At 37.3% G+C, this 27696-nt stretch overlaps 1 protein-coding gene across 4 annotated transcripts in view; it reads left to right on the top strand.

Annotated features, from left to right (window-relative positions):
- Positions 1–27696, top strand: part of ccser1.L (coiled-coil serine rich protein 1 L homeolog) — a 460655-nt gene that overhangs the window by 385422 nt on the left and 47537 nt on the right. For all 4 annotated transcript variants that reach the window (XR_001934832.2, XM_041590814.1, XM_041590811.1 and 1 more), the window contains exon 8: positions 22480–22563. Coding sequence is in view for 3 of the 4 variants with exons in the window: in XM_041590814.1 (XP_041446748.1) it covers positions 22480–22563 (84 nt within the window). In the remaining variant the exon portion in view is untranslated. The remainder of the gene's footprint in view (positions 1–22479; positions 22564–27696) is intronic.

The following is a 27696-nucleotide window of genomic DNA, read 5'->3' as shown; positions in this document are numbered from 1 at the left end:
AATTTGCATATGGCGCCAAGTTAAAGTACAATGGACGTATATGTAGCAGCAAATACATTACACTACACAAGCCTAGGAAAGCTTCATAAAATAAAGTTGTTATTTTGCCCTATACAACGAAATAACGTCACGCTGGCGAATTTGCGTTAGCGTTTGCCCATTAGCGCTTTAGTGAATTTGACCCATAGACTCCATTTTATCCAAATAATCCAAATTTTTAAAAACATTTTCATTTTTCTATGTAATAATAAACTGTACCTTGTACTTGATCCACACTAAGATATAACTAATCCTTATTTGAAGCAAAACCAGCCAACCAGTTTATTATTTACATGATTTTGTAGTAGGTACCCAAACCCTGAGCATTCTGGCTTTTCACTACTAAAAATCCAAGGATTCATTATATGATCTATGATTCCTAAAAAACAAAACAAGAAAGAAATTGAATAAAACAATTTTATTTTGTTAAAAAACACACATACAAATCATTTATAAGGTACAAGGAGGCCAATTAATTATGCAAAAAAGTAATAAGGAAAGCTAAAATTGATATGGACATGGATAAGCAGTAAAAAATAATCCAAAAATATTTTTTAAATATGTTAATAGTAAAAAAATGAAGCAGGAAGGGGTGGGACCTTTAGTATCAGAGGGGGGTCAGCTGGTTGATGAGAACAAAAAAAATCGCAGATTCTGAACTCATATTTTTCTACAGAAATGAGGAACCAGTTAATGAAGGTTTCCTTCTTAATAGTCCCAATTCTAGTAATACAACTAATGTTGCATGGTTCACACATGAGGAAATTCATAAGAGACTAGAACATGTTAAGATTAACAAAGGTCCGGGGCCAGATGGTATTCATCCCAGGGTACTTAGTGAGCTTAGCTCTGTGATTGCCAAACCTCTTTACTTAATTTTTCAAGATTCATTGAGGTCTGGCATAGTGCTGAGAGACTGGTGAATTGCTAATGCGGTGGCGCTATTCAAAAAAGGATCCTGTTCTCAGCCTCAAAACTATATGCCATTTAGTCTGACGTCAGTGGTAGGAAAGCTTTTCGAAGGGTTAATAAAGGATACGATAATGGACTTCATAGCATATACTATGAGTGTGTGCCAGCATGGTTTTATGCGTAACAGATCCTGCCAGACTAACTTAATTTTGTTTTAGGTGAGCAGGGACCTCGATTCTGGGATGGAAGTTGATGTGATTTACTTTGACTTTGCTAAAGCATTTGATACAGTGCCACACAGAAGGTTACTGGTTAAATTAAGGAATGTTGGCCTGGAACATAGTATTTGTACCTTGATAGAGAACTGGCTAAAAGATAGACTACAAAGAGTGGTGGTAAATGGAACATTTTCTAATTGGACCAGTGTTGTTAGTAGAGTACCACAGGGCTCTGTACTAGGTCCCTTGCTTTTCAACTTGTTTATTAATGACCTGGAGGTGGGCATTGAAAGAACTGTTTTATTTTTGCAGATGATACTAAATTGTGCAGAACTATAGGTTCCATGCAGGATGCTGCCACTTTGCAGCGCTATTTGTCTAAGTTGGGAAACTGGGCAGCAAACTGGAAAATGAGTTTCAATGTTGATAAATGCAAGATTATGCACTTAGGCAAAAATAATATAAATGCAAGTTATACACTAAATGGCAGTGTGTTGGGAGTTTCCTTAAATGAGAAGGATCTAGGGGTTTTTGTAGATAACAAGTTGTCTTAATTCTGGGCAGTGTCATTCTGTGGCTACTAAAGCAAATAAAGTTCTGTCTTGCATAAAAAGGGGCATTAACTCAAGGGATGAAAACATAATTATGCCTCTTTATAGGTCCCTGGTGAGGCCTAACCTGGAGTATGCAGTGCAGTTTTGGACTCCAGTCCTTAAGAGGGATATAAATGAGCTGGAGAGAGTGCAGAGATGTGCAACTAAACTGGTTACGGGGATGGAAGACTTTAATTATGAGGGTAGACTGCCATGGTGCTTGCGCTGGGACATGATTACACTTTACAAGTACATTAGAGGATATTATAGAAAAATAGCAGGGGACCTTTTTACCCATAGAGATAATCACCATACCAGAAGCCACCCCTCAGGCTAGAAGAAAAGAAATTTAATTTGAAACAACGTAGGTGGTTCTTCACAGTCAGGACAGTGAGGTTGTTGAATGCACTGCCGGGTGATGTTGTGATGGCTGATTCTGTTAATGCTTTTGAAATGGGCTTGGATGATTTCTTGGACAGACATAATATCAAAGGCTATTGTGATACTAAACTCTATAGTTAGTATAGATATGGGTATATATAATTAATGTGAAAGTATGGAGAGGTGTGTGTATGGATGCTGGGTTTTCATTTGGAGGGGTTGAACTTCATGGTCTTTTTTCATCCCAATTTAACTATATAACTATGTAAGCATCACTTTTACATGATTTAACTCCTACAGTAATACATTGATTAAACAACCACATTTGAAGCACCATAATATTAATTATATATCACAGTGTTATCCTAAGGCAAGTTTGGATGCAGCAATAGCAATTTACCTCAGCCTTTTCAATACAATATAGAAGGATTACATTTGTAGAGATAAATATTTACTATATATTTATTTAGAGATGATTTTCAGCTTGAAACCATGGAAACTGGAAGCAAAGATCTTTCACTCTTGTAATGCTGCTTTTTATGTCATGCTTTGCTCAGTAGGGTCTTTATTCCATTTACAAAGGCATTGCACCCCTACCACCCCAGGGTTTTTTACACTTACATATATTCATTGGAGAGTTCAATAGCTGTGTAAGAACACTTTCTAGTTGCAAATGCTTTTAAATAAACTTACACTTTCAAGTTGCAAATGCTTTTAAATAGACTTACTCTTTATTGAAAGGACTCTGCATTTTGATTGAGCCGGGGAAGGACCCTGAATAATCTGTTCACCTGAGTGTTGGAGTTCTGTGGCAGTCCTGAGCTCAAACCCCACCCGATCGATAATGCCAAATAATAAGTACTATGTAAAATGTGTAAGCAATTCCAAGTTAAAAGGAGGATTAATCTTTCTAAGGGCAGAGAGACACACTGCTGTTTCAGGAGATTAGTCACCCAGCGACAAATAGCTTCCTCATCGGGTGACTAATCTCCCCGAACCTTCCCACCGGCTGGAATGTAAATCGTTAGCTGGATGGCACTCGGAACGCTTAGTTTTTCGAATTCGGCTGAAGTTGCCTTTACAAGGAAACTTCAGACTACTTTGGAAAGCCAAATCGAAGTCCAACTGGCCCAGTCCGACCCTGCCTGTCCACACCACCCACATCCAGAGTGTTACAATCCTTCCATGCCCTTGCAGTGCAAGTAATACAGTCCAAACACACACTCCATGCGGTCCAATTCCTCTTGCATTGCAAATTGGTATGGTCCGCTCCCTCCTGCTTTTAAAATTGGTACGGTACGGTCCGCTCCCCCACGCATTGCAGAGTGGTTCAGTCCACACATCCCTGTATTGCAAAGTGATATTGTCCACCCCTCTGCCTTACAATTTGGTTCTTTCCATTTCCCCTGCATTGCAAAGTGGTATGCCCCCCAGAGCACTGCGAATTTAAAAATAAGCATCTGTGGGAGCAACATCCAAGTGGTTGGTGAGAAATATGTATTCACGAGCCATTGGGTGGTGATTACTGGTGTAGACCATACGGGGTGGGCAGAGGACCGTACCACTTTGCAATTACAATGAAATTACAATCCATGCCACACCAGTCCTGTGCCTTCTATCAACTATGACAGAAAATTAAGGATCAGATTTTTCAAAGTTCAAGTGTTTTCCTGAAAATTTTTTATTTTTTGAGGGTAATTTCAGGTTAAAACTTTTTTTTTTAAAAAAACTTTTTTGAGATTTACTGTATTATGTCCCAAATAGCTTGAATCTGAAAATACTCCAGCTAAATACTGTCAGGGTCATGTTGAAGTCAATGGCAGAGGTCCCTTGAACTATTTGAGGATGTTTGTAGACTTTATGATGTTTGGGATTTTTTTCAGTGGTTTTCGGTGGCTCGAAAAATTTATCAATTCGAGCGATTCAAGTTTTTTTTCGCTGATATCTCAATAAATTCAAGTTTTTATAAACTATAATATGGGGTTTTCTTGATAATATAATATGATCATATTACTGAGTAGTAGCAATTGTAAGTGCTTTCAGTTTCCCATGTCTCATGATTCTCACCTATACATTGGTAAAATGCGATCTGTGCCATAGTCTCTGTGCCACATACCAATGCACGTGTTTATTGCTGTGCTTCCCTTGCACTACTAGTTTTTAGATTTACCTATACTAGAGATACCCTTGCACTACTGTTTTACAACTTGAGCACATAGCAGCACACGTGTAATTTGATATCCTTCTGCACAGTAGCACTGTACACACAGTATTGGACACCAATCACAAATGCTGAAAACATCATTTTTTTTAGTTCAGTGTTGCCTACTCCTGAGGGTACTTGTGCAAACATCATTGTGCCCACTCAGTCTGTCTGATGAATTGCTTGCAAGTCTACCTACTGAATGTGGTAGCAATTCCAGGGTTTCCATTGTGGCATGGGTCAGTAGGCTTCCCCTGTAATTATACTTGAATTTAGGGGAGAAAATGCTGCATTGTGGTTGAAAAAGATGGTGGATTGCTTGCAGAATTGCACTTTGCATACTGCACTAGCACTCATAAATGACCCTTCATTGGTTTTACAAATTGAAAAAAAAAAATAGGGATGTTCTTTCCATTTTCCATTTTATTTGCTGCCAAACAAATGTTCTACAGCAGCAAAACACATTGGGTTCCTCCATCTCCGGGATTTTGTAAGGTCTTCAAAATGTTCTGCAACAAAGGTCATGCTTAGCTTTGCTAATTAAAATGTTAATTTTTCCTGTGAAAATATGTTGGCATAAAACTTGTAACACACACTTTATATGTAAAATAGACAAAAATCTACTTAAAAGATTGGTTAACAGAATATATCAGCATTATATTTGCAACAGAATAAGTCAAATTAGGCATAAACAAATTCATAACAATTCAAACAAAATGGCTGCTTTGATGTTCTAGTACAAAATAGTTTTGCTTAATCACAATGACTTTTATTGTGCATTGTACTGTGTAGTTTTGCATCACATCATGCTGTTAGCTGTATTCTTTATCTAATTTAATTAAGACAACAGTAAGTTAAGATAATTGCCTACAATATAACAAGCTGTATATTACATCAGACATTATTTTACTTCACATTTAAAGCAACAAAGTAATTGTTACAGTACTAAATAATTTGACAGCATTTCATGCATTTGTTGTATCATTTACTACCCCCTTTATAATTACATATTTTCATATTTTTTTTTAAAGGGAGCTTTGCGTTTAACAGGTATGAGTTAATTTGGCTGTTTTGGACATATTAGTTATTTATGCAAGTATGGGACCTATTATCCAGATAAGGGGTTGATCCATAATTTGGACTACTAAAAAATAATTAAAAAATTAAATAAACCCAATAGGATTATTTTGTATCCAGCAAGGATTCATTATATCTTGGGATCAAGTACATTGTTTTATTAATAGAGTGAAAAGGGGAAAAATTAAAATTATTTGACCTACGCCACCATTTTTGTACATTACTACATGCTTATTAAGCCTGTCAACTAGGCACATTGTCTAGGGTTAGTCTTTGACTTCCCCCTTTCCTTCTATTATCATATTAGCACCAGTGTCAAAATATGTCACCTTGTACTAATATTGTCAAAATTTGTCAGTTTCTTTTACAAGCAACAGCTAACATCCTATCCCATCTGGTCTACTGTAACCTGATACTAACTGTCCTCTCTAACTTACAGATATCTCCAATACAGTCTATTTTAATCCTCTTAACGCTCTAAATCCTAAAATGCTAAAATTAAAATTGTCATCGGAAAAAAAACAGGCTTCTCCAACCCTGAAATCCTTATCTTGAAATTCTGTTTATTTTCACCCTTATTCTTCTGCACCTCACTATGGGGTAAATTTATCAAAGAGTGAAGTTAATAGTGAAGTTCCGCCACTAGAGTGAAATTCCGCCACTTCCCATTCATTTCTATGGGGTTTTTAAAGTCGTATTTATCAAAGGGTGAAATTTCACTTTCACCCATTGATAAATACGCCTTTCAAAATCCCATAGAAATGAATGGAGAGCTGCGGAATTTCACTCTAGTGGCGGAACTTCACTCTTTGATAAATTTACCCCTATATCTGTTCTTTTCTGTGTCCATATACTCCTCTCCAACTCCCATGTAACTCTCCGCACAACCTACTACCTCTCCTGTTTCCCAATTTAAACCTGTCTCTTGCTGCTCCTTACATTTGGAACACCAAAGCTTTCTCCAAAGAAAATCCTCTCTCTTAAAGGAATAGTTTAGTGTAAAAATAAAAATGGGGTAAATAGATAGGTGGTATGAAATCAAAAATGGTTCTAATATAGTTAGTTAGCCAAAAATGGAATCTATAAAGTGACTGGATTTCTAACATAACAGAACACTGCTTCCTGATTTTCAGCACTCTAACTCTGAGTTAGTCAGAGACTTTCATGGTGGCCACATAGGACAACTGTTCAGTGAGTTTGCATTTGATCCTCAGCATGCAGCTCAGATTCAAACGCAAACATGTTGACCCGCCTCAAGATTGATTGGATACCAGGCAGTAGCCAATCAGTGGAAACGAAAAGAACAGAAAAGCAGCAAGTAGTGTTCTTGCTATTATTTTACACATTCCATCACTCCAGCCTTTAAAAATTCAATTTTTGGCTAACTAACTATATTAGAAACATTTTTTTTATTTTGCACAGTCTATCTATTTACACAGTTTTTATTTTTACACTGAATAATTCCTTTAAAACTTAATTTAAAAAATACCTCATTCCCCAGCACTTATCTCTCTATTTGCATCTGTAAATTACCCACCAATTTAGATTTTAATCGCTACGGGGCAGGGATCTCCTTTTTCATGTCTCTTACTTAATCTTTAATGAAACTGCACTTTGTATTTATTTGTATTGGCTCATGTTTGTTCTATTAATTTACTGTTCTGCTGTACAATGCTGCTGTGTGTATATAATAAAAATATACATACATAAAATACAGAATACCCTTTATGTATACATTTTTCCATCTACTAAAAACATTTAAACAATAAATAAAGACAAAAGGATTGCTTTGCCACCAATAGTGATGAGAGAAACTGCACTGTTTTGTTTTGCCCAAAAAGGAGAGAAACTGTGGAAGTATGGCACTGTGTGGAATATAGGTGTGGGGGGGGGGGGATACAAAAAATATAGTAGATATACTGTACTAAATCATCCTGGGTAGACAGCAGTGCATGGGAAATACTACAGATTCTATATATAAGGGTAAAATATGTCTTTCATCATAAAGAGCAAAGTCAAGCAGTCATGTTCTAGGTCACATAAAAGGCCAACTACCACTGTTTTAGAGGCATTTTCTAGCCAGTGTGCTGCTTATATATAAGATATCTGTAGAACACAATGCATTAATGTGATTCCCGGCAAGTCATACAAATAGTAATATTTATCTTTTCCAGTTGAAAAAACACAGAAACAATCAAAGTCAGAATTAAATTGCTCCTGAACCGAGTAGCTCAGCTAACATACCTAGATAGCTAGGCAACTGTGCCTTATTAACTACTCAGCATGGTATTATCTATTAAGTCTCTTTGAAAGTGCACTGCATATTTACAGTAACTCTTGAGCTACTTGTCTTTGTTTCTTGATATGAAAGGAAATATTTGTTAAAATGCATAGGGGACCCCTATTAGGAGTGTTTTAAAAAGCAATTATTTTGTTTTTTACACAGATATAGTAATGAGCAAACTTGAGGCATTTCAGTTAGCAGAACATTCAATGAAACCACAGAAAATTTCACAAAACCATGAAATTCTGCTGTTATGGGCAAATTTGGCCTGTTTTGCTTCACCATGAAACTGGCGAAAAATTCGTGAAACGGCGATTTTGTGCATCGAACTTTTGCAGCAAATTCGCAAATAAATTTGCTCATCACTATTGAGAAAATAAAATATAATTGTGGTTAAAGCTATTTTAACTCTGCAATAGTAAATATATTGAGGAAGGGGAATAACAGAAAAATATATAGTGTAGTATATTAAACACTTAAAATTTTCACCCTTAGTGATATTCACCACATTTGTGCCTTATTACACAAACCTTTCACGTGACACTTTGTGTATGTGAATTGATTCCCGTGAGCAGTGTTAAAAGGAAAAATTTAAAAAGAGACTCCAAATTATGTTTCTTTTACCTTTTAGTGTATGGTTAAAAACACTCTAAAAATTCTGTATGTGAATATATATTTAAAATATTTTTTTCGTGACCCCACCAGATTCTAGCAATCACACGCAACTTAGTAGTAGATAGGTAGAAAGGAAAATCAGAAGGTATAACCACTGGGATCCTAGTGCCTCCAGAGGCATGATACACTCACCAGACGTGAGTCACAACAGGCAGGGTTTAAGAATATTCTATTCGAGGTTCTAGGATCCTCCTCCGTTATTCATATATAGAGAGATAAAACGGTTTAATCAAAATTCAAACTTACACTTACAAACAATTTCTTTGTAGCCGCATTTAAAAGTTGTCTGTGTGCGTCCCAAAAATGCTAAGGCTCCTCGGCATCCCTCAGAGTTTCCTGCGCAAATGTAAAGGGTTGCTTCTGCCCCGAACACACGTAGTCCCGCTTACGCGTTTCTCCTCAATGGCTTCTTCCTGAACAAATCTGATGATATTCTGCCATTAATTGACAAACAGCAATGGTATAGAAGTTGTGTTCTGGAAATATTAATCACCCATGGATAGCATCAGATAAGCAATACATGCACAGATACAGTATTATCGCTATCCAATGGATATGTTCTAACCTGTCCATTCGACTAAACAACCGATTGCCATGGTACAAAAATTACCAGGGTGATTATTTGGAGCCCACACATGGTCTGAAAATTGTGTGAAACAATGTCTTGTACGATTATAATTGTACGTCTATGGCCAGCTTTAGAGAAGCTCCTTTCCACCATGCCACAACTGTTTTTCATAGAAGAAAATTCTACCATCAAGTTGCTCATGCCAGAAATTGTCCATATGAAGTTCGACATTGGACTGCTGGGGCCTGCTGCCTTAGGGGCAGTTGACTAAAACCCCCTTTTAATTTTCCATTAATTATGCACTCTAGTGAATGCACCTGTCTTTCCAAAGAAGCAGCAGACTTTGAAGGCTAGGGGGCCAACATGAAGTCTGCTGGGAGCAGTTTTATTCTCAGCATTGCCGGGCCAGGCCAGCCAGGCGCCCTAGGCAGCCTGACTGTCCCCAGCGCCGGCTGAGAGCACGCAGGCAAATTGATGCTCGCATGCCCCTATTGGCGCTCGTGCGCGCATGCGCACAATGGAGCTCTCTTGTGCACGCAAACAGAACTAGCTCCTGCGTGCATGCACGAAAATGGACCGTGCGCATGCGCAGGAGCGCAATAGGTGAAGAAAATGGCAGCGCCAGTTGGGGAGAGAGGGGACCGGACATGGGGTAGGCGACAGAGAGGTACGTGCCTGGCGCCCCCCCAGCTTTGCGCCCTAGGCACGTGCCTACTCTGCCTACCCCTAGTTCCGGCCCTGATTCTCAGAGAAAGGCCCATGAATCTGTAATTCAGTAAGTGTGCTGTTGACAAAACATCAAATTTTGCAGTGAAATTTTACCAGATGAAAAAATGTGCTCATCTCTACACAGTACAGATCATAATCATTCAGAATGAAGGCACCATCATTGGTGCATGTTAAAAACAGACAAAACATAAACTTGCTAAGAAGCCAAATGTTACTGCATGGAGCAGCTATATACTTTAGGCAGGATATATGTAATACAAGTAAATTAGTTTCCTAGTGGTTTCAAAAAAAGCTCTAATGCAACTAAAAATCAACCTTCAATAAATGGGCCTCCGCGTCAGTGGGTATACAGTGTGCTGTTCTGCTTCACATTACCTTGCCTGGCTACTCATGCCCCTGTAGCATAGATGCCATGGTCTACAGTAGGGTTAAAAGGGCTAAAAGTAATATCTAAAGAAAAATGAGCATGCAAAGTGGTAGACAAATATGTAGTAAATTTCAAAATGTCAAACTCCATTTAAATTGAAGCATTGATCTTATAACTAGAACACTTATTGGATTTCATTATACAAGGGTGTTATTTATCATCCTTTTAAGCATATTTCCATCCTTTCTGTAGAATAAAAGACACATGTTCATTATAAATAATCACAGTATCTTCATCTACAACCGGAACATAATTGATATAAAATATAACTGAGGTGTGACACCATACAAATATTTCTACTGTAATAGAACCACTTCAAATCTAGCAAATAATGTGTTCTATTGAGCTTTTAATAGACTAGCCTTTACTCCCCTGCTCCAGTTTGTATTGGAAAAATGTTATACAATATGTATGGATTTCACACATCATTTTATCCGAAACGCTGCTGACTTTCATTCTTTTCCCAGGTTATTTTTCAATACAGCTATTGCATTTTTTATCAATTTATTTTTGTCTTTGTGCAATATCAACAGAATTTTATAGATATAATTTTAAATATGTCAATAACAAGTCTCTTGCGCAGCTTCATAGAGATATTATTTCTGCAACCTGTTATAGTATTGATGCCAAAACAAAACAGGTGTTACATTTTGTAATTTTTTTGCAATTCTTTCTTCTCTATTGCAAACGCAGATTTTTCATTAGATACAATGCAATTATGTATAAGAGCATTTATTTATAGGACTCCAACAAGTCTGCTCTAAACTAAAATTACAAATATTAATGTCAGTACAAATGCTTCATTTTCCAGTTCTTAAAAATGAAATCATTTTTAAAAGTACATCAGCTATTCTGTTAAGTCTAGATGCGTCTACGAAATAGTTATTTTCAACAAGTTTAGTATTTATACAATTTCCACAGTGTTATTTACTTACTTCTTACCCCAGCACTTAAATTGTGTATTACATTTTTGGCTAAACAAGCAACTTTCTCATGACATATTATAAATGTTTGTGAGGGCCTGCTTTCTGTTGCCCTTTCTACCAATAATATGTGGGGCAACTTATTGCATTGATATCAATAAGTTACAATGGAATTCTATTTGTCATCACCATTTTAACACCACAGTACAATGTGTAAAGGCACACTTATTTATATAGATGTGTCCTGTTTCATGTAAATGAGTGGGCAAGTATACAATTATTAAAGGTGCTATCTTAATAAAAGCCAGATAAAAACAAAAAAAACTGAGTGTATTGTAGTCAGTGTTTTATACTACTTTTTATGCCAGGAATTCATTAACAACTAAAAGTATCCATTGACTTCATTTGGGCAAATTCACTAAAGGGCGAAGTGGCCGTCGCTATTGTCAATTCGCCAGAAATCCCATCCACAGGGACATCGCCAATTCAGTAACAGGCCTTGAGGACAATTCACTATCAATTGAGACCATCTGTGGCGTTCATTCGCACTCTATCGCTAGACAACTTTTCACTCTGGCAAACGGTCATTACTCTGCAAATTGAGTGCGAATTTCATAGAATGTTACCTTTTTTGCCAGAGTTTACTTTGCCACCTCAGAACAGGTGAACTGATAAAACGAAGCAACATCTTCCTCAATCTTAGGTCGATGACATCATATCCTGTATGCCGGAAAGGTATTAAAGTTGTAAAAAATGCTGGCGACTTTTGTTTTTTAAAAGCGGAATTGCCTTTAAAAGTCCAAACTATTAAAGACTTATGTGTGAACAGATTGTTTTAACTAATTTGATGGGCATGTCACGATTATATAAGGGTAGGCTCATGTCTAGGGCATTAGAGGATCTCTTCTGTCTTTATTATGGCTCATTGGACATTTGTTTTAAAAAGTGGCCACTTCAAACATTTGCACCAACATTACTTTTAGGTACCTGTCCTATTCAAATTAAGCTAAGTACAAGAGTGCTAGCAAAGTTTAGCTAGGCAGACATGAACGCTAGCGAAAATTCGCTAGGAAATGCTCGCACTGCAGAAGTAACACTATTGAAAATTCGCCAACGTTCGGCTGCTAAGATGCAACTTTGCATTTTAGTGAATTAGCATAGTGGTTACGAATTTGCGCCTGGCAAAGTGGCATGGAGTGTGGTGAAGTGGTCGCTGGCGAAAATTCCCCCATTAGTAAATCTGCCCCATTGGGTTCTGCAAAGCCTAGAGTAGTGTCAAATATTGGTGTAATTATAAATATGATAATTAGCTCCTTTTAATGGGTTGTTTGTGTGAAAAAAGCGCAGAAGGACAACAACAAGTCTTAAGAAATGTTTTTTACAAAAAATTTTTAGAGATTCATTTTACCCCAAATCCAGAAATACTCTAGCTAAAACCTGTCTAGGTCATGTCGAAGTCAGTGGCCGATTTCCCTGAAGATGTTCTGATTGATGTTGACATTGTGACCTGCACTGGTTTTTGTAAGATAATCCAAAAAAAAAAATCGAGTTTTTAGGCAACAACACAGTGATTCAGAGGGCCCATTTACTTAGTTCGAGTGAAGGAATAGAGGAAAAATAGTTTGAATTTCGAATGGTCGAATATGGCTACTTCGACCATCGAATGGGCTACTTCGACCTTCGACTACGACCTTCGACTTCGAATCGAACAATTCGAACTAAAAATCGTTCGACTATTCGACCATTCGATAGTCGAAGTACTGTCTCTTAAAAAATTTCTTCGACCCCCTAGTTCGCCACCTAAAACCTACCGAGGCCAATGTTAGCCTATGGGGAAAGTCCCCATAGGCTTCCTAACAATGTCCTGATCGAAGGAATATCCTTCGATCGATGGATTAAAATCCTTTGAATCGTTCGTTTCGAAGGATTTAATCGTTCAATCGAACGATTATTCCTTCGATCGTTCAATTGTAGGAATAGTGCAAAATCCTTTGAATTCGATATTCAAAGTCGAAGGATTTTAGTTCGACGGTCGAATATCGAGGGTTAATTAACCCTCGATATTCGACCCTAGGTAAATGTGCCCCCAGGTGTCAAAATTGAAAAATTTCTACAATTCAATTATCGCATGATTTTGTTGAGGCTTTTCCCGCACTGACGTTTTCGAGCTGATTTCTTGATAAATTTCTGGGATGGGACTTTGGTTAAATAAAAAATAAGCTAATTTTTTTAGTAAATACCCCTCCAACTAGTTTTCATTTTTTAGTGCAATATATTGCACTTATAAATATTCCATCAATTTCCCCAGTCTCTCAATTACTACACAGGTATGGGATCCATTATCCAGTATGCTCTGGACCTGGTGTTTTGCGGATAAGGGATCTTTCTGTAATTTGGATCTCCATGTTTTAAATCTACTATAAAAGCATTTAAACATTAATTAAACCTAATAGTATTGTTTTGCCTTAAAAATGATTCATTATATCTTAGTTGAGATCAAGTAAAAATACTGTTTTATTATTACAGTGAAAAAGTAAATTATTTTTAAAGATATGAATTAAAATGGAGTCTATGAGAAATGAGCTGCATTTAATTCAGAGCTTTCTAGATAACGGGTTTCCATATAATGGATCCCATACATGTCTATGCTTAGCATTATGAGAGGATTATTCTATTTCAGATGTAATATTGGACAGCTACAGAAAGTTAGGAAATAAAAAAGAACGTGGAAACTGAACTCTTTCTTATTTACCCTAAGCTCCATCAGAGGGCAAAGTTAAAAGCTTTTCCTCTCCATTTGCTGATTATCCGTTATTATAATTATCTACCCATATTTGTAAAAGGATAACTATAAATGTCCATTGGGGTAAAAAAAGCTTTCAATGGCTGTGACAGCTACACATTTGGATCTTGTATTCATTCAACACTGAGAAGGATTGCTGAAGTTAAAGCAAAATGAAAAATATCAGCTTAAAGTACTTTAGAAATATACTTCAACCTAAAGTATATTTCTAAAGTCTTTTTGTCTTTGCCAGCGTAATAGAGAATGCCTTTTAATCATCCCTTAGAAATGGATAGATTGTGAAATTTTTCACATAAAAGTGTCTGAAAAGGAATAAGAAACAATTTAGCTGCTTACTAAATAGCGTAGATTTGCCTTCAGCATTAAAACATTACTTTGCATGAAATGATAGTCTTGGGCCCAAAAAGCACTTATATAATGAAAGCATAGTGGTAAAAATATACTGAATGTTGACAATTCCTATCTTGATTAAGTGAAATCATACACTTTTCACAAGTGTTATGTCTTCTATTTATTTTTCTTTCAACAGAGTGCAATATGATGGTGTTTGTATGCATGTTAAACATTCTGTTTATTTAGCACTCACTGTAAGCAACATGCCTGGGTCAGGTATAGTTTCAATTTAAAGAAGCATTGTACAGATAGGAGACCTGCTTAGGATCTAAGGTTTTCCTGTTAAGGGGTATTTCTGTAATTTGGATCTCTATACCTTAAGCCTATTAAAAATGTAATTGAAATACAATAGGATTGTGTTGCTTCCAATAAGGATTCATTATATTGTAGTAAGGATTGAGTCATAGGCAGTGTTCTATTTTCACAGAGAAAAAAGGAAATCATTTAAAAAAATGTGTCTATGGGAGATGGCCTTCCCGTAATTTGGAACTTAGTGGATAATGGGTTTCCAGCTAATGGATATCTCACTTAACATGAACACAGTACCTTGTATTTAAACTGAGCTAAGCAGAATGGATTCATATTGGTGAGAAAACAATCCAATTGGATTTCAAATACATTTTAATAGGCTTAAGGTAGAAAACCTAAGTATTCCGGATAATAGATCCCATAACTGTAATAGGGCTTCCCGGACAAGCATAGTGAAGGGAGGGAAGCTTTGACCGAGTTAGGCAGGCTAGATGGAATAAGGGATTGAGTTCTGTTACGAGTAGAGAGGGGTAGGGCTTACCGGGGCTTGGATCAGCAGTGAGAGCAGCATCCCACCCTCCAGCCCTGGTTTCATGGTGGAAATCTTGTAAAGTTTTGGTCAGTTGGTAAGTATGCTGCTATGGCAGCTAGACAGGTGGAGGAATGCCTGCCAGAGTGGGACAATAGGGCAGTATTCACCTATCTGTAGAGTGTGCTGGTACCTGTTTGGGTAGGGGTCCCGGGAGTTAAGGGTTTGAGTGAGGCCATTCGCTCCTACTTGCCCATCCAGGTGCCGTGCATTTAGATGGCCTGCATGGTGGTGGCCCATTCACTCTGTAGAGTAATTTTTAGGCCAGCATTCCTATTGGGTTAATGTAATACTACTGTTATATTTTGTTAATGTCTTTATTATAATCATCAGGTTATATACACTGCCCAGCCTTTTCCTTTGGTATACTGATGGCTATTACAGTATATCATTGGAGGAAATGTAATAAATTCAGTCAATTTAAGATGCTTTTCACTGGAATCCATTGACTGGCTTAACTGGTTCTGTGACTGGCTGCCAGGCCACTTTTATATAAATAAACAAAATAAAATAAATTGGATTATCATAGCAGAACAACCTATTTTCAAATGTTCTATCAAACATTCAGAAGTGGCATTACAAACCCCCCTTTTAAAAATATAAAGGTATTACAAGCCGATGAGGAGTTTCTAGACAATAGAAAGGCACAAGGCCAAAAACTAATTTTATGCAGGTTATTTTCAGGTACACAAGTTTTAATCTATATCTATAGGCAAAGATTAGAACTAATGACTTCACTAAGCACTGCATAAATGGAAATATATTACGGGCTATTTGTGGATTTTGTGTATTATGGCAAAATAAAGTGATTATAATCCATATGTATTTAAATTTAAGGAATTCATCAATGTAGAAATGACGCATTTAGCTATTTCAAGCAAAAACTAGTTAAGGCAACAAATTGTATATATGATTCGGTTTCGTATCTGCCTTTCAAATATTATGTTCTTTCACAATAGCTGCCTTTAGCCATGTTTCTTAATGAAGACTACCTCATCGCATCTGATTACCACTTCATTGTTTCCTAAGCATGCCTAGTGATGAGATGGTTTATGAAACAATTTCCTACAGTAATAAAACTAATTAAAGTAGGCATCCATCCTCTCACTACTCTTTAATGAATTATAATGAGATCATTAATCTAGTCACATTCTCACAGGGAGCCTAGTGGCTGGACGTCAGCTTTTTGCTTGTCAGTATTCAACCCGTGCCCTTTAGAAATGGGACATTTTTGAGGCTGTCTCAGTTTACTTTGTTAAAGTCAATATGCCTGGCTCTCTGCTAAGAGAAAAGCGAAACATTTATCTTCGCTCAGTTTTTTTAACATGCCAGTGGAACAGACTCTGTCGCAGCGGGGTGCAACTTCCCAGTGCGGCTTGCCACACCCATCACAATATTGATGACTGCCTGAGAATTAAATCGCACACACAACTAATTAAATCAAGCAACAGTGCCAGAAGTCAGAGAAGCGCAACACAATGTGTTGCCAGAAATCATCTAAATCTATTATGGTATTCCTGCGGCATTCCTAATTTCACTCCAAAGGATTAATTAGTTTGGGCAGAAAATCAGAGCGGCAGCCATTCCCACATTTATGTGATATTCCCAATAGTCAGTGATTCAATTGTTCGAGCAACGTTATCGCCATGCTATTTTATTAATCTTGCAATCAAAATGAAATACATTACAGGTAATGGCGACCTTCAGTTTTCCTGGCACAGAATAATAGAACTACAATTCCCATAGTGGTTTCATTATCTTTATAGTTGGAATTATGCTGGGAAATGTCCTACAAGAACATCTGGAGTGCTAAAAATTGCCCTGACATAATTAATAATGTTTCATTGAAATTACCATCATTCAGAATTTGACTTTTTCAGTAAAACAAAGGGTGTTAGTTATCAAAGTACAAGTTTGTGAGTTGTTTTCTAAAAAACTGAAAATTGAAACAAATTTGAATGTTTGCTTATTTATGAAAAAATATGAATGTAAAAAACTCGATTGAATGCAATCGAGGAAAAAACTTGAATACAGTACCTCAAATTTATTGAGTTTCTAGGCTAAAAAAACTGGAATACCTCGAATGTATTGAGTTTTCCTGCAATCACGAAGGCAAAAAACATTTTCAAATGGTTAAAGGGACCTCTGCCATTGACTTTTACATAAATGGTAAAAAGGTGTTATTTATCAAAATCCAAATTTTTCTGATTATTTAATTTAAAAAAGTCTGACCAAACTAGAATCCAGGATTTGACCTTAATTTTTATTAAAAAGTTTTGATGCAATTGGATCGGGTAAAAACTTGATAAAATCGAGCGAAACCCGTAATTGTATGATTTTTTTTAATTGTATCAAAGTTTTATATATAGGCTGTATTCGAATTGTTCGAATTGCAGTTTCAAATTTGTAAGTAACCAACTGCAATCCTATGAGTTTACATTATAGTTGCACCTCGTGGGCCTATTGCCAAACACAGATACTGTATTTTGCCAAACCCTATAGGGCTCAATTATGAGCGCAAGTACAGTGTGTAAAGTGCAATTTCCGGTGTAAGACACCATTTTTACCTACAATGCAGTGGTTTTTCTCCCAATTCCAGTGCTATTGTGTTTGTGAGGTGGTGTTGTGGCTGACGCAATTGTGGAGGATGCTCTAAAACACAATTGCATATGTGCTTTGGCACAAATTGGGCACCCCCAATTTTTTTAGGCATAAGGATAATTTATCAATTAATGCAAGCCTTTGCAAGAATCCTGGAAGCAGGTGGCAATAGCGCCATGGTTGCCCAGTGTCAGTAGGCATACTGCGTAAGTCTCTCAAACACACTGGTGAACAACATTAGCGCTTCACAACTTTACAACAAATTTTTGAGATTCATCAATAGAAAAATTGAGTAAAATTTGGCAAAGCTTTTTTATATCTTGCCATTTTTTTTAAAGTTTTATATTTGTAAAAATGTATTATTCAATGGAATTAGGAGTGTATAAACACAGGCCGTGAATACATGAAAAAAATTAGCGGGTTTTGGCTTTTTGTATTTTGGAGTATGCATTTTTGCGACTAAACCAACTCCATGGGGCAAATTCCCTAACTGCCGAACACTTCAAATGTGAAGTTGCGTCCAGGGCGGCGAATGCTGGCAAATTTTTGCTAGCGTTACTTCGGCAATCAAAGCGAAGATACGCTAGAGTTGCCTAATTCGCATACGGCGGCAAATGATAAAGTTACATGGACGTATATGTTGCAGCAAATACATAACATTACACAAGTCCAGGGAACCTTACTAAATAAAAAATATAAAAAATATAGTTGTTATAACGCCCTACACATGAGCCCACTGTATAGTTTATGTTCCATATGTTAGAAAATGTATGGGGGAACCTGGTCACCCAAAAAAAAGTTACAGACTTTTGCAGGCTATCACTCTGAAAAAAGGAAAAGACGCCAGAGGTTTTTTTGAACTTAGAAAATTTTTCCACTAAAAATTTAAGAAACCCTATGCACTCCATTGCACTTCACCTGGTCTGAACTGGTGAAGGCAAATCTGGTGAAAGAAGTAACGTTCAGTAAAATCCGCATCTTGTTGAATTTGCAGAGTTACGGCCATTCGACAGAAATTTGCCTGGTTATAGAGTGCGAATGAACGCTAGCGCATTTCTCTTCTAGCGAAGTTATACCTGCGCCAGTTAGTAAATCGGCGAAGTGCCTGAATGACGTCACACTTGCGAATTTTCACTAGCGTTAGTCACTTCGCCCTTAGCAAATCTGCCCCTTAGCTCCTTAGTAGCTTTATTCATTCCTGGACATCAATTCATATTGGTAAAAGCTGTATCTTTTGTCCTTTAGCATTTCTCTTCTAATATATTCTCTGGCAGCTGACCCTACTACCTATCCAGTATATCTAATCCTACTGTAACTCTCTTTAGCATTTACAACAACTACCTGCCCAATGCTCCATTTAAGATCCATGTCTTAATGAACAACATGGATGTGTTCATCGCAATTTGTATGCTATTTTCTGGTAACTGTCCTTATGCTGAGTGTGTGTGTTGTGTGGCCGTAGTCAGGAACACACACAGCAAAAATAATAAGAAATGGACGATTAAATGTACCTATGATCATAAGTTACACTGGAAAGGAAAAATTGCATTTAGCATTCTTTTTTTTCTAAAGTCAATGCGTTGGGATTTTATTCCCATTTATTCCATCTCTCTATGTACTTGTAATTCAAATTATATTGCCATGCACTTCATGCTGTTTTCTATCACAGCAGCAAGTAGGGAATCTGAGTATAATGTAATGCTAAACATTAATTTGTCATGTTTGTCTTTCACACCTCAGTGACAATTCAATCAGAGCGATTCTAAAATTCCTTCGGTTGTAGCCACAAAACACAATTTCACTTTTAATAATATATAAAAGTGTGTCCATGTGTAATATCTGTTCTCAACAAACAATTGCTTATGCTAGCTCATGACCTGTGTAGTTGTCTTTATTATTCATTTGTGTTCATTTGATGTCCTGCTTGGATAATTAAGTTGATTGGACATACCTACTGGAATCAAAAGTGCGCCAGGTCGCATTTGCATGTCGGTGTTTAATGAAATAGACCTTTATCTGCTTGTATAAGTAGCTTGATTCATTATTTTTATATGTCTTCTTTTATTGTTTGGCATAGCACCAGATATAATCATGCATTTAATTCAGTGTGCCTATATTTCCCATTTTCAGGTTTTTTTTAACCTTAAGCATGCCTTTATGTTTTTTTGCAAAAAATGTGTTTATTGCTTGAGGCAATGGTTAAAGGCAATACAATCATATGATTGCCTTTTGCCTAACTCATTGGGGCAGATTTACTAAAGGGCAAATTGTCACCAGCGACTGCTTCTCATACTTCGCACCACTTCGCCAGGCACAAATTGTTACCACTACGCTAATTCACTAAAATGCGACGTTGCATCCTGGACGCCAAACTTTTCACTATCAATACTTCTTCGGTGCCTAGCAAAAAGTTGCTAGTGATCTTATGCTTAGGTCAATTTGAATAGGGCGGGTACATTAAAGTTTTACGGACGTCTTTATTACAGATATTTTTGCAAAAATTGCCACAAATGTCCAAGGAACCTTAATAAAGACAAAATAGATCATATAATGCCCTAGACATGAGCACACTGTAAAATGAATGTTCCATGGCTCTCAAATGTCTGGGGAAAAAATGTTAACCCAAAAAGTTAGGACTGCAAGCAATCCCGCTTAAAAAGACAAAAAGTGGCCAGTGTTTTTTCAACTTCAATGCATTTTCTGCAAACAGGATATGATGTAAGTGACGTAAGATTGAGGAAGATCAAGCTGCATTTTATCAGTTCGCCTGGTCTGAGGTGGCAAAGTCAACTCTGGTGAAAGAGTTAACGTTCAGTAAAGTTTCTTTCGCTAGCGAATTGTCATCTGTGCCTGTTAGTGAATTGGCGATGTCCCTGTGGATGTGATTTCTGGCAAAAAGTCGCTAGCGTTAGCCACTGCGCTCTTTAGTAAATCTGCCCCATTGAGTGTTACTTTTGCTCATTTATTGCCAATAGATTAGCTGCAATAGTGCATGCTAGAATGCTATATTTATTCTGTAGAATGTTTTACCATACCTGAGTAAAAAGCTCTAGAAACTCTCTGTTTGTTTAGGATAGGAGCTGCAGTATTAACATGGTGTCACATCACTTCCTGCCTGAGTCTCTCCCTGCTCTGGGCTCAGATTACAGTAGAGAAGGGAGGGGGGTGGGGAAGAGGAGCAAACTGAGCATGCTCTTGCCCAGGGCAATGAGGTTTAAGCTGAAGGCAGGAAGTCTGATACAGAAGCCCACGTGTACACAATAGAAGGAAAGAAATGCAGTGTTTCTTTTGACAGGGGACTCAGAGCAACATTACTTTGGGGGTTTACTGGTATATTTAGATGGACCTTTCTGATAAGGCTTACTTAGTTTTAACCTTTACTTCTCCTTTAGAGGACAAGGAAAGTTAAACTAAAGAAGTAGTCTAGAAATGTTGTACATTATGTTTTGGGCTGCTGTACCAGCCCAAGGAAACCACAGCCATTTAGCAGTAAAGATCTGTGCCTCTAAAGATGCCCCAATAGCTCCCCATCTTCATTTCTGATGATTTACTACTCATGCTCTGTGCTGCTGTCAGTTACTGAGCTTAGGGACCAACTCAAAATATACAGTACACATCAAATATAAATGTCACAGTATAGGGCTGATTAGTAATTAATATGGATTATTAGTGATGGGCAAATTTGTCCCATTTCGCTTTGCTGAAAAATTTGCGAATTTCCCATGAAATTTTCGAAACAGCTAAAAATTCGCGAAACGGCACCGGTGTCCATTTTTGGACACGGTGTAATTTGCACATTCGCTGTCAAAAATACGCCCCGGCGAATTTTCGCGCCAATTTTGCAAATTTATTTGCCGTCTGCGAAACGTGGGAATTCACCACGAATTCGCGCCTGGCAAATAAATTCGCCCATCACTATGGATAATTACTACATGGCAGAACAGAAACCAGTGCAACTAGCATCAGAATTTAATAATCAGCCTTGTAGGATCATCTTATATTACAGGCCAGTCTAATTTTCTGCTTGATAATTTGAGATAACCCCTAAGCTTAGCTTCTCAACAGCTGCTCATAGCCCACTGAGCATGTGAGTGTTGCAGACACTTTCCAAGATGGTGACCCCCTGTGACAAGTTTGAAGTCCTGGACCATTGCTGCTATTTGGCTGCTGCAATAAATTCAGTATATAAAACATTGCAGTTTTAGCCATATTAATTTTTAGGGTTTATATATACATACATATATATATATATATATATATGTGTTCGCCACGTTTAAGATGGCGAATAGTTGAATTCAAATTCTTAAAGGATCAGTACATAATACATTTTGAAATTCAATTTTTTTTAAAAACTCTAATCGAATTTTAACTATTCCCTAGTCGAATTATGCTAAAATAAACATGAAAAATTCGGATTTTTAAATTCGAAATTTTAAATCTGCCCCTAAATGAACTATTATATTAAATGCATGCACAACGAAATCGATAAAAATAACAGATTAAGCCTTTCAACTTCACAACCATCTACAATATTCTATAAATACAGCATGGGAACGGAGACAAACTTAGAGGAATCAGACAGTGGTTAAACCGTCTTCTGTACTGGGAGACATTTCTGTTTCTCATCATAGATACATTAACTTGTTTATACAGCACTTCAGAAGATGTTATCAAAAATATCACACATGACAGCAGAGACTGTGGTTTATTATTTGGAGGGCAATTATATCCTACTGCGTGGAACAGATTTTTCCTTGTTAACAACAATGAGAAAATGTGAGATATATTATAACATCCTATTTTGCGTTTTTATAGGACACAATGAAAGATGAAAGCTCAATGCTGAAGCTGCAGCTTAAAGAACGCGATGAACTTATTCTGCAATTGAAGGAAGAAGTGGTGAGTGGCAACAATAAAACTGAAATCAACATCGAAATCTAACATAATTATCAACTTTCATTATCACCTTACAGGTGGAAATATAATTATTACTAACTTACCAACTTTCTAATTTACTAACATGACTCAAGTGGGTAATTTTGATCTGTATTTAGGAGATCTGAATAGTTGTCCAAGTGACAAAAACACCCATGATTTTAGGTCTGGTATCTAAGGACAATAACACAAGTCTAATGTGCAAAATATTATTTTAATTTTCTGTAAGTATTACCCCTAATATCATAGGGTAATTCCCAATAACATTAATTTGACAAAATGCCTTTATTGCATTATTTTCTGGGGATTACAACTACTTTTCGGGTACCTCCTTGGCCCTTTATCAAGTTTGATAAAGGGCAAGGAGGTGGCCGAAACGTAACTGGAAAATAATGCAATAAAGGCATTTTTAAATCTATAAAACTGAGTAGTGCTGTTCCATATCAAATGCTGTTTATACCAGTGAAAGTGGCTACTGGGATAACCTGCACTACAGGTAGAAGCTTGGAATGCTGACTAATTGCTGCTGAATTCATTTGACAAAACACTTGCTTTTTTTGGTTCAAGTATTTAAAAAAAATTAATTATCTTACTTTTGTGTGAAACATAGCTTTGTAAGAACATTTTTAAGCCAAGCTATCAACAGATGAAAATAGATGTTCAATTTAACTATTCAAATGAATAACTGTAGAAGCACATTATTTTATGTAAACCAGTTTCCGATCTAACTTTTTCCTACTCTAGATGCCACAATTTATACATTTTCTATAATCCCTGAAGAAATGTGTTTTTTTTCTGGGTATTTTATTGTATTGTGGAATCACTGTAGAGTATTAATATGTACTTTTTACTACATAAATCTGGTGATAAAAACAGGGCTAAGTTTGCATTCTGCCCATCCTGTACAATTACAGTATTATTGCTATCGTAATCTGCCTGTGGCCACTCCCCACCTTTCAACCTTTTAGTTTCAGGGCTGGGCCGGCCGGGCGCCCCAAGAAACATAGTCCCCTCCACCATGCGCACTGACCGGCCGTATCACCCCCTCACATACACATGCCCCCCCCTCACGTACGCGTGTGCGCAAACAAGTGCAATGAGCAGACCAGACTGTGGGTAGGCAGCAGTGAAAGGTATGTGCGTGTTGCCCCCCCAAGCTTTGCGCCCCCCTAGTACCGGTCCTGTTTAGCTTGTAGCTACTACATGCTGTCAGCAATACAGGTTGACTCCTGCTATTGATGAATAGCTACAGATAAAGCACCAGCTACCCTTTAACTTAACTAGTGACAAATAGAACAGCTTGTGCTATCTCATGTTATCTCGTGCCATCTCACTGCAGTGTCAGGGGGTGACAAGCCTTCGTAGACTGTAATTCTGTTTTCAGACAGCAGGTGGTACCTGGTAAGTCATGTGAATGTGCTTTCTCCTGCCTTACCTCTCTGTTCTTTTTTCTGGAAGTGCTAAGAGTAATTTCGATGATACCATGATAACAGTAAATAGAACACTAATCTCTGCTGTAGGCTAATTACATATTGGGCTGTTTATTGGCCCTTATCTCTGCTCACAACGGTTTTCTTCTGTGTCTGCATCCAGAGCCACTGCATCAACCTGAGTGCAGACAAATGGAGTGGATTTTTGTGTGAAAAATCTGCTCCATGTGCCTATACCCAGGTCAACATAATACCTCCAGGTGCAGACATAGAGGAGTGTGGATGTGAGCAAGGGGGCTGTTTCTGGGCTTCAAGACTGGATTTCTGATTCGGGCACCCCTGGGTTCTGTAACTGCTGCTTGTGCCTGACCCCCTGTGCAAGTGCGTTCATGTGTAGGTTTCCTCTGGAGCACTGGGGATTAAGTGCATAGGAGATTTTAAGAGCTATCAAATCTGCTGTGTGTCCGCGGTACTTATAAAAAAAATTAGAATGCAGCTGGGTGGCGTGCCACCCCAAAAATCATGCCATAAATACAATGGCATGAGCAAAATTAATTTGTTTGTAACCTTCTGAAACTTGTACTATATCATAATAATTTTGCATTTGATGTAAGCAGGGAATAGCAAAAGCTAAAGGCATTTGCTCCCACATATTCAAATATGTTGTTATTGTCAGGCTTTTGTGTCTTCTAGATCTAGAAGATCCCCACAAATTGCAACACGTCTAGTTAGCCTTAAAAAAAATGGGGGTTATGTAATAAAAGGCACTAAGTTTGCCCAGGAGCAGTAACCCATAGCAACCAATCAGCAGGTAGCATTTACTGGTCATCTGTTTAAAAGCAAACATCTTATTGGTTGCTGTAGGTTACTGCTCCTTGGCAAACGTTACGCATTGACAAAGCCAGTTGGTATAACTCTTGTCAGCTGCACACATTATGCATCATTTTGTTTTCCTCAGTAGTTTAACTAACAACACTCTCAGACCCCTGCAAGGAATGTCCAGACAATGAATGAACATGGGTGACATGATATAGACATACATACTGTAGGCTGTTCAAGAGAATATTAGTTCAGTCAGTAATGATATGAATAAGGACTATGCTTAACAGCAGATGATGACTTTCTAACATCCCAGGACTTAATAACTTATGTTATGTTTGTTTGTGTTAATGATGCCCCTCTCAGCACTCTACATCAGCTCTTCATGTTATCTGCTTACTCCTATGCATACATATTGGCCTGTCTGAGTATAGGGCTCTCATGAGGGACTGATATTGAAGTGACCCCCTAGGGACAAGCTTGAAAGGTTGACAGCTCTGTAATAGGATAGTTTTGCCTCCAATAAGGATTAATTATATTTTAGTTTGGGTCAAGTACAAGCTACAGAGAAAAATATTATTTTTAAAAATGTGAATTATCTGATTAAAATAGAAGCTATGGGAGATGATCTTCCCCTAATTTAGAGCTTTCTGTATAACTGGTTTCCAAATACAATATATCACACCTGTAAAGAACTTTTAAATGCTCCCTAAAGACCCCCCTGTTTAGGGAAGCATATTCAATGTATCTTGATTGATCAGACATATCTCTATGTATCATAATCCCCAATCTGTTTTTATATTTTTGTGTCAAATGTACCCTTAACCTTTAGATTGTAAGCTCTTGAGAGTAGGACCCTCTTAACCTATTCTTACTCTGTAAACCCATGTTTGTCAAATCATGTGCAATATGTTGGCGCTTTAAAAATACATGCTAATAATAATAATATTGTAAGATCCCTGTTAGTTATAAATGAATGTATGGTGCTGCGTAATTTGCTGGCACTATATAAATCAATGATGATGATGATGATGATGATGATGAACTGTAACCAGATATACATAGATATACAACACACTTGCTAGAAAAGTCTCTTAGGTCTGGTAGAGGAGACTATGGCATGGAGTGAGGGTTTGGTGGTCTGTCTGTTTTTCCAATTGTCAGTTTGCTTATCACTCCTCTTTCTGGGTCAGCCAAGAGTTAAAATCATACTGAATATACAAATAAAGTGAAATCAAAAAATGTTCAGAATTCCTCACTTGGCATTATTGATTATCAAGTTACTAGGTGTTGTAGTTCAAAGCAAGACCGTCAAAAACGTTTAAGAAACTGATCCACATACAAGGTTTAACCACAAATATTGTGCCTGGCAAAAGTGTTTATTAAAGGAGTTGTTCACCTTTGAGTTAACTTTTAGTATGATGTGGAGAGTGATATTCTGAGACTATTTATAATTGGTTTTCATTTTTTACTATTTGTGGGTTTTAAGTTATTTATCTTTTTATTCAGCAGCTCTCCAGTTTGCAACATCAGCAAACTGGTTGCTAGGGTCCAAATTACCCTAGCAATGATGCATTAATTTGAATAAGAGACTGAAACAGTAATAGGAGAGGGTCTGGATAGCAAGGTGAGGAATAAAAAAGTTTCAAAAATGTGTAGCTTTACAGAGCATTTGTTTTTAGATAGGGTCAGTGACCCCCATTTGAAAGCTGGAAAGACAAAAGGAAAAATAGTGAAAAAACTAGATAATGAAGACCAACTGAAAAGTTGCTTAGAACTGGTCATTCTATAACATACTAAAAGTTAACTTAAGGGTGACCCACCCCTTTAAGGTGCAGGGAACTGTAGTGCACTAATATCAATTTACTTCTGCACAGGCAATATTATATACACAGATCTAGCAGAAGAATAATAAACAACATTGTGATCTAAGAAATAAAACTTTGATAAGGGGTTGAACTTGTAGCCTCTCTACCATTGCACCTATGCCCTTACTCACTGAGCTACAACAGCACATGTATGGTATGGGTTTTATTTTAATATATAACACTGTATAATGATACTTTTCTATGCACAATATGATATTGGTGTTTCTCCTACAGTTTCAAATAGATAATTATAATTTTTGCTACTAGTTCAAGTGCTGCATCCAAAAGAATATACGCTTCTGCATCTATGACTGTCTGTACATTTTTCTAGTCCCCAGTGCTAACACTTCAATAGCATAGTAGCCAAATGTAGCTCTCATCCCTCTGTGCTCAGACCTCAGCTCGTAAGTCAGGCTGATAGCTGAGGAGGTAGGGCTGAGGAGGGAGGGCTGAGAGCTGAGAAGGGAGGGCTGAGGATGGAGGGCTTTTGTAATGAAGGCTGAGGAGGGAGGTCTGTGGACCAAGGAGGGAGGGCTGAGGAATGAGTCACAAGGGGGAGATTGCAACAGCAAATGTGGGCAGCATGAAGGTGTGACTGCCGTTTCTTTGGATAAGTGAGTATAATAAGAGACAAGTCTGCATACTTCTTCTTTAGGAGAGCACATGCAGGAGCGTGTGTTCTCATGATGATGTCCTAAAATGCTTTCCGTAGAAATATCCCACATTTATCTTTGATCTCCTACACTGAACATCAAAAAATGTACGTTTCTCAACTTAATTGGTTATGGAGACTTCTGTCAGAGTGCCCAGAATACTCAGAATAATTCATAATTATAGCAAGCAGACAGGAGCCATTTTGTGGACATTCTTATTAAGGCAAAGGCAAACCTTGCATCATCTCAAAATCTTATTTGTGCACCAGAATGGGGGATCTGTTGTCCATCCCCATGCCCTGGCTACACAATTAAATGGTAAAGAGA

The sequence above is a fragment of the Xenopus laevis genome, chromosome 1L (genome assembly GCF_017654675.1).
Source record: "Xenopus laevis strain J_2021 chromosome 1L, Xenopus_laevis_v10.1, whole genome shotgun sequence".
Classification (NCBI taxonomy): Eukaryota; Metazoa; Chordata; class Amphibia; order Anura; family Pipidae; genus Xenopus; species Xenopus laevis.
The sequence above is the reverse complement of the archived record's forward strand: the minus strand, read 5'-3'. Positions and strand labels throughout refer to the sequence as shown.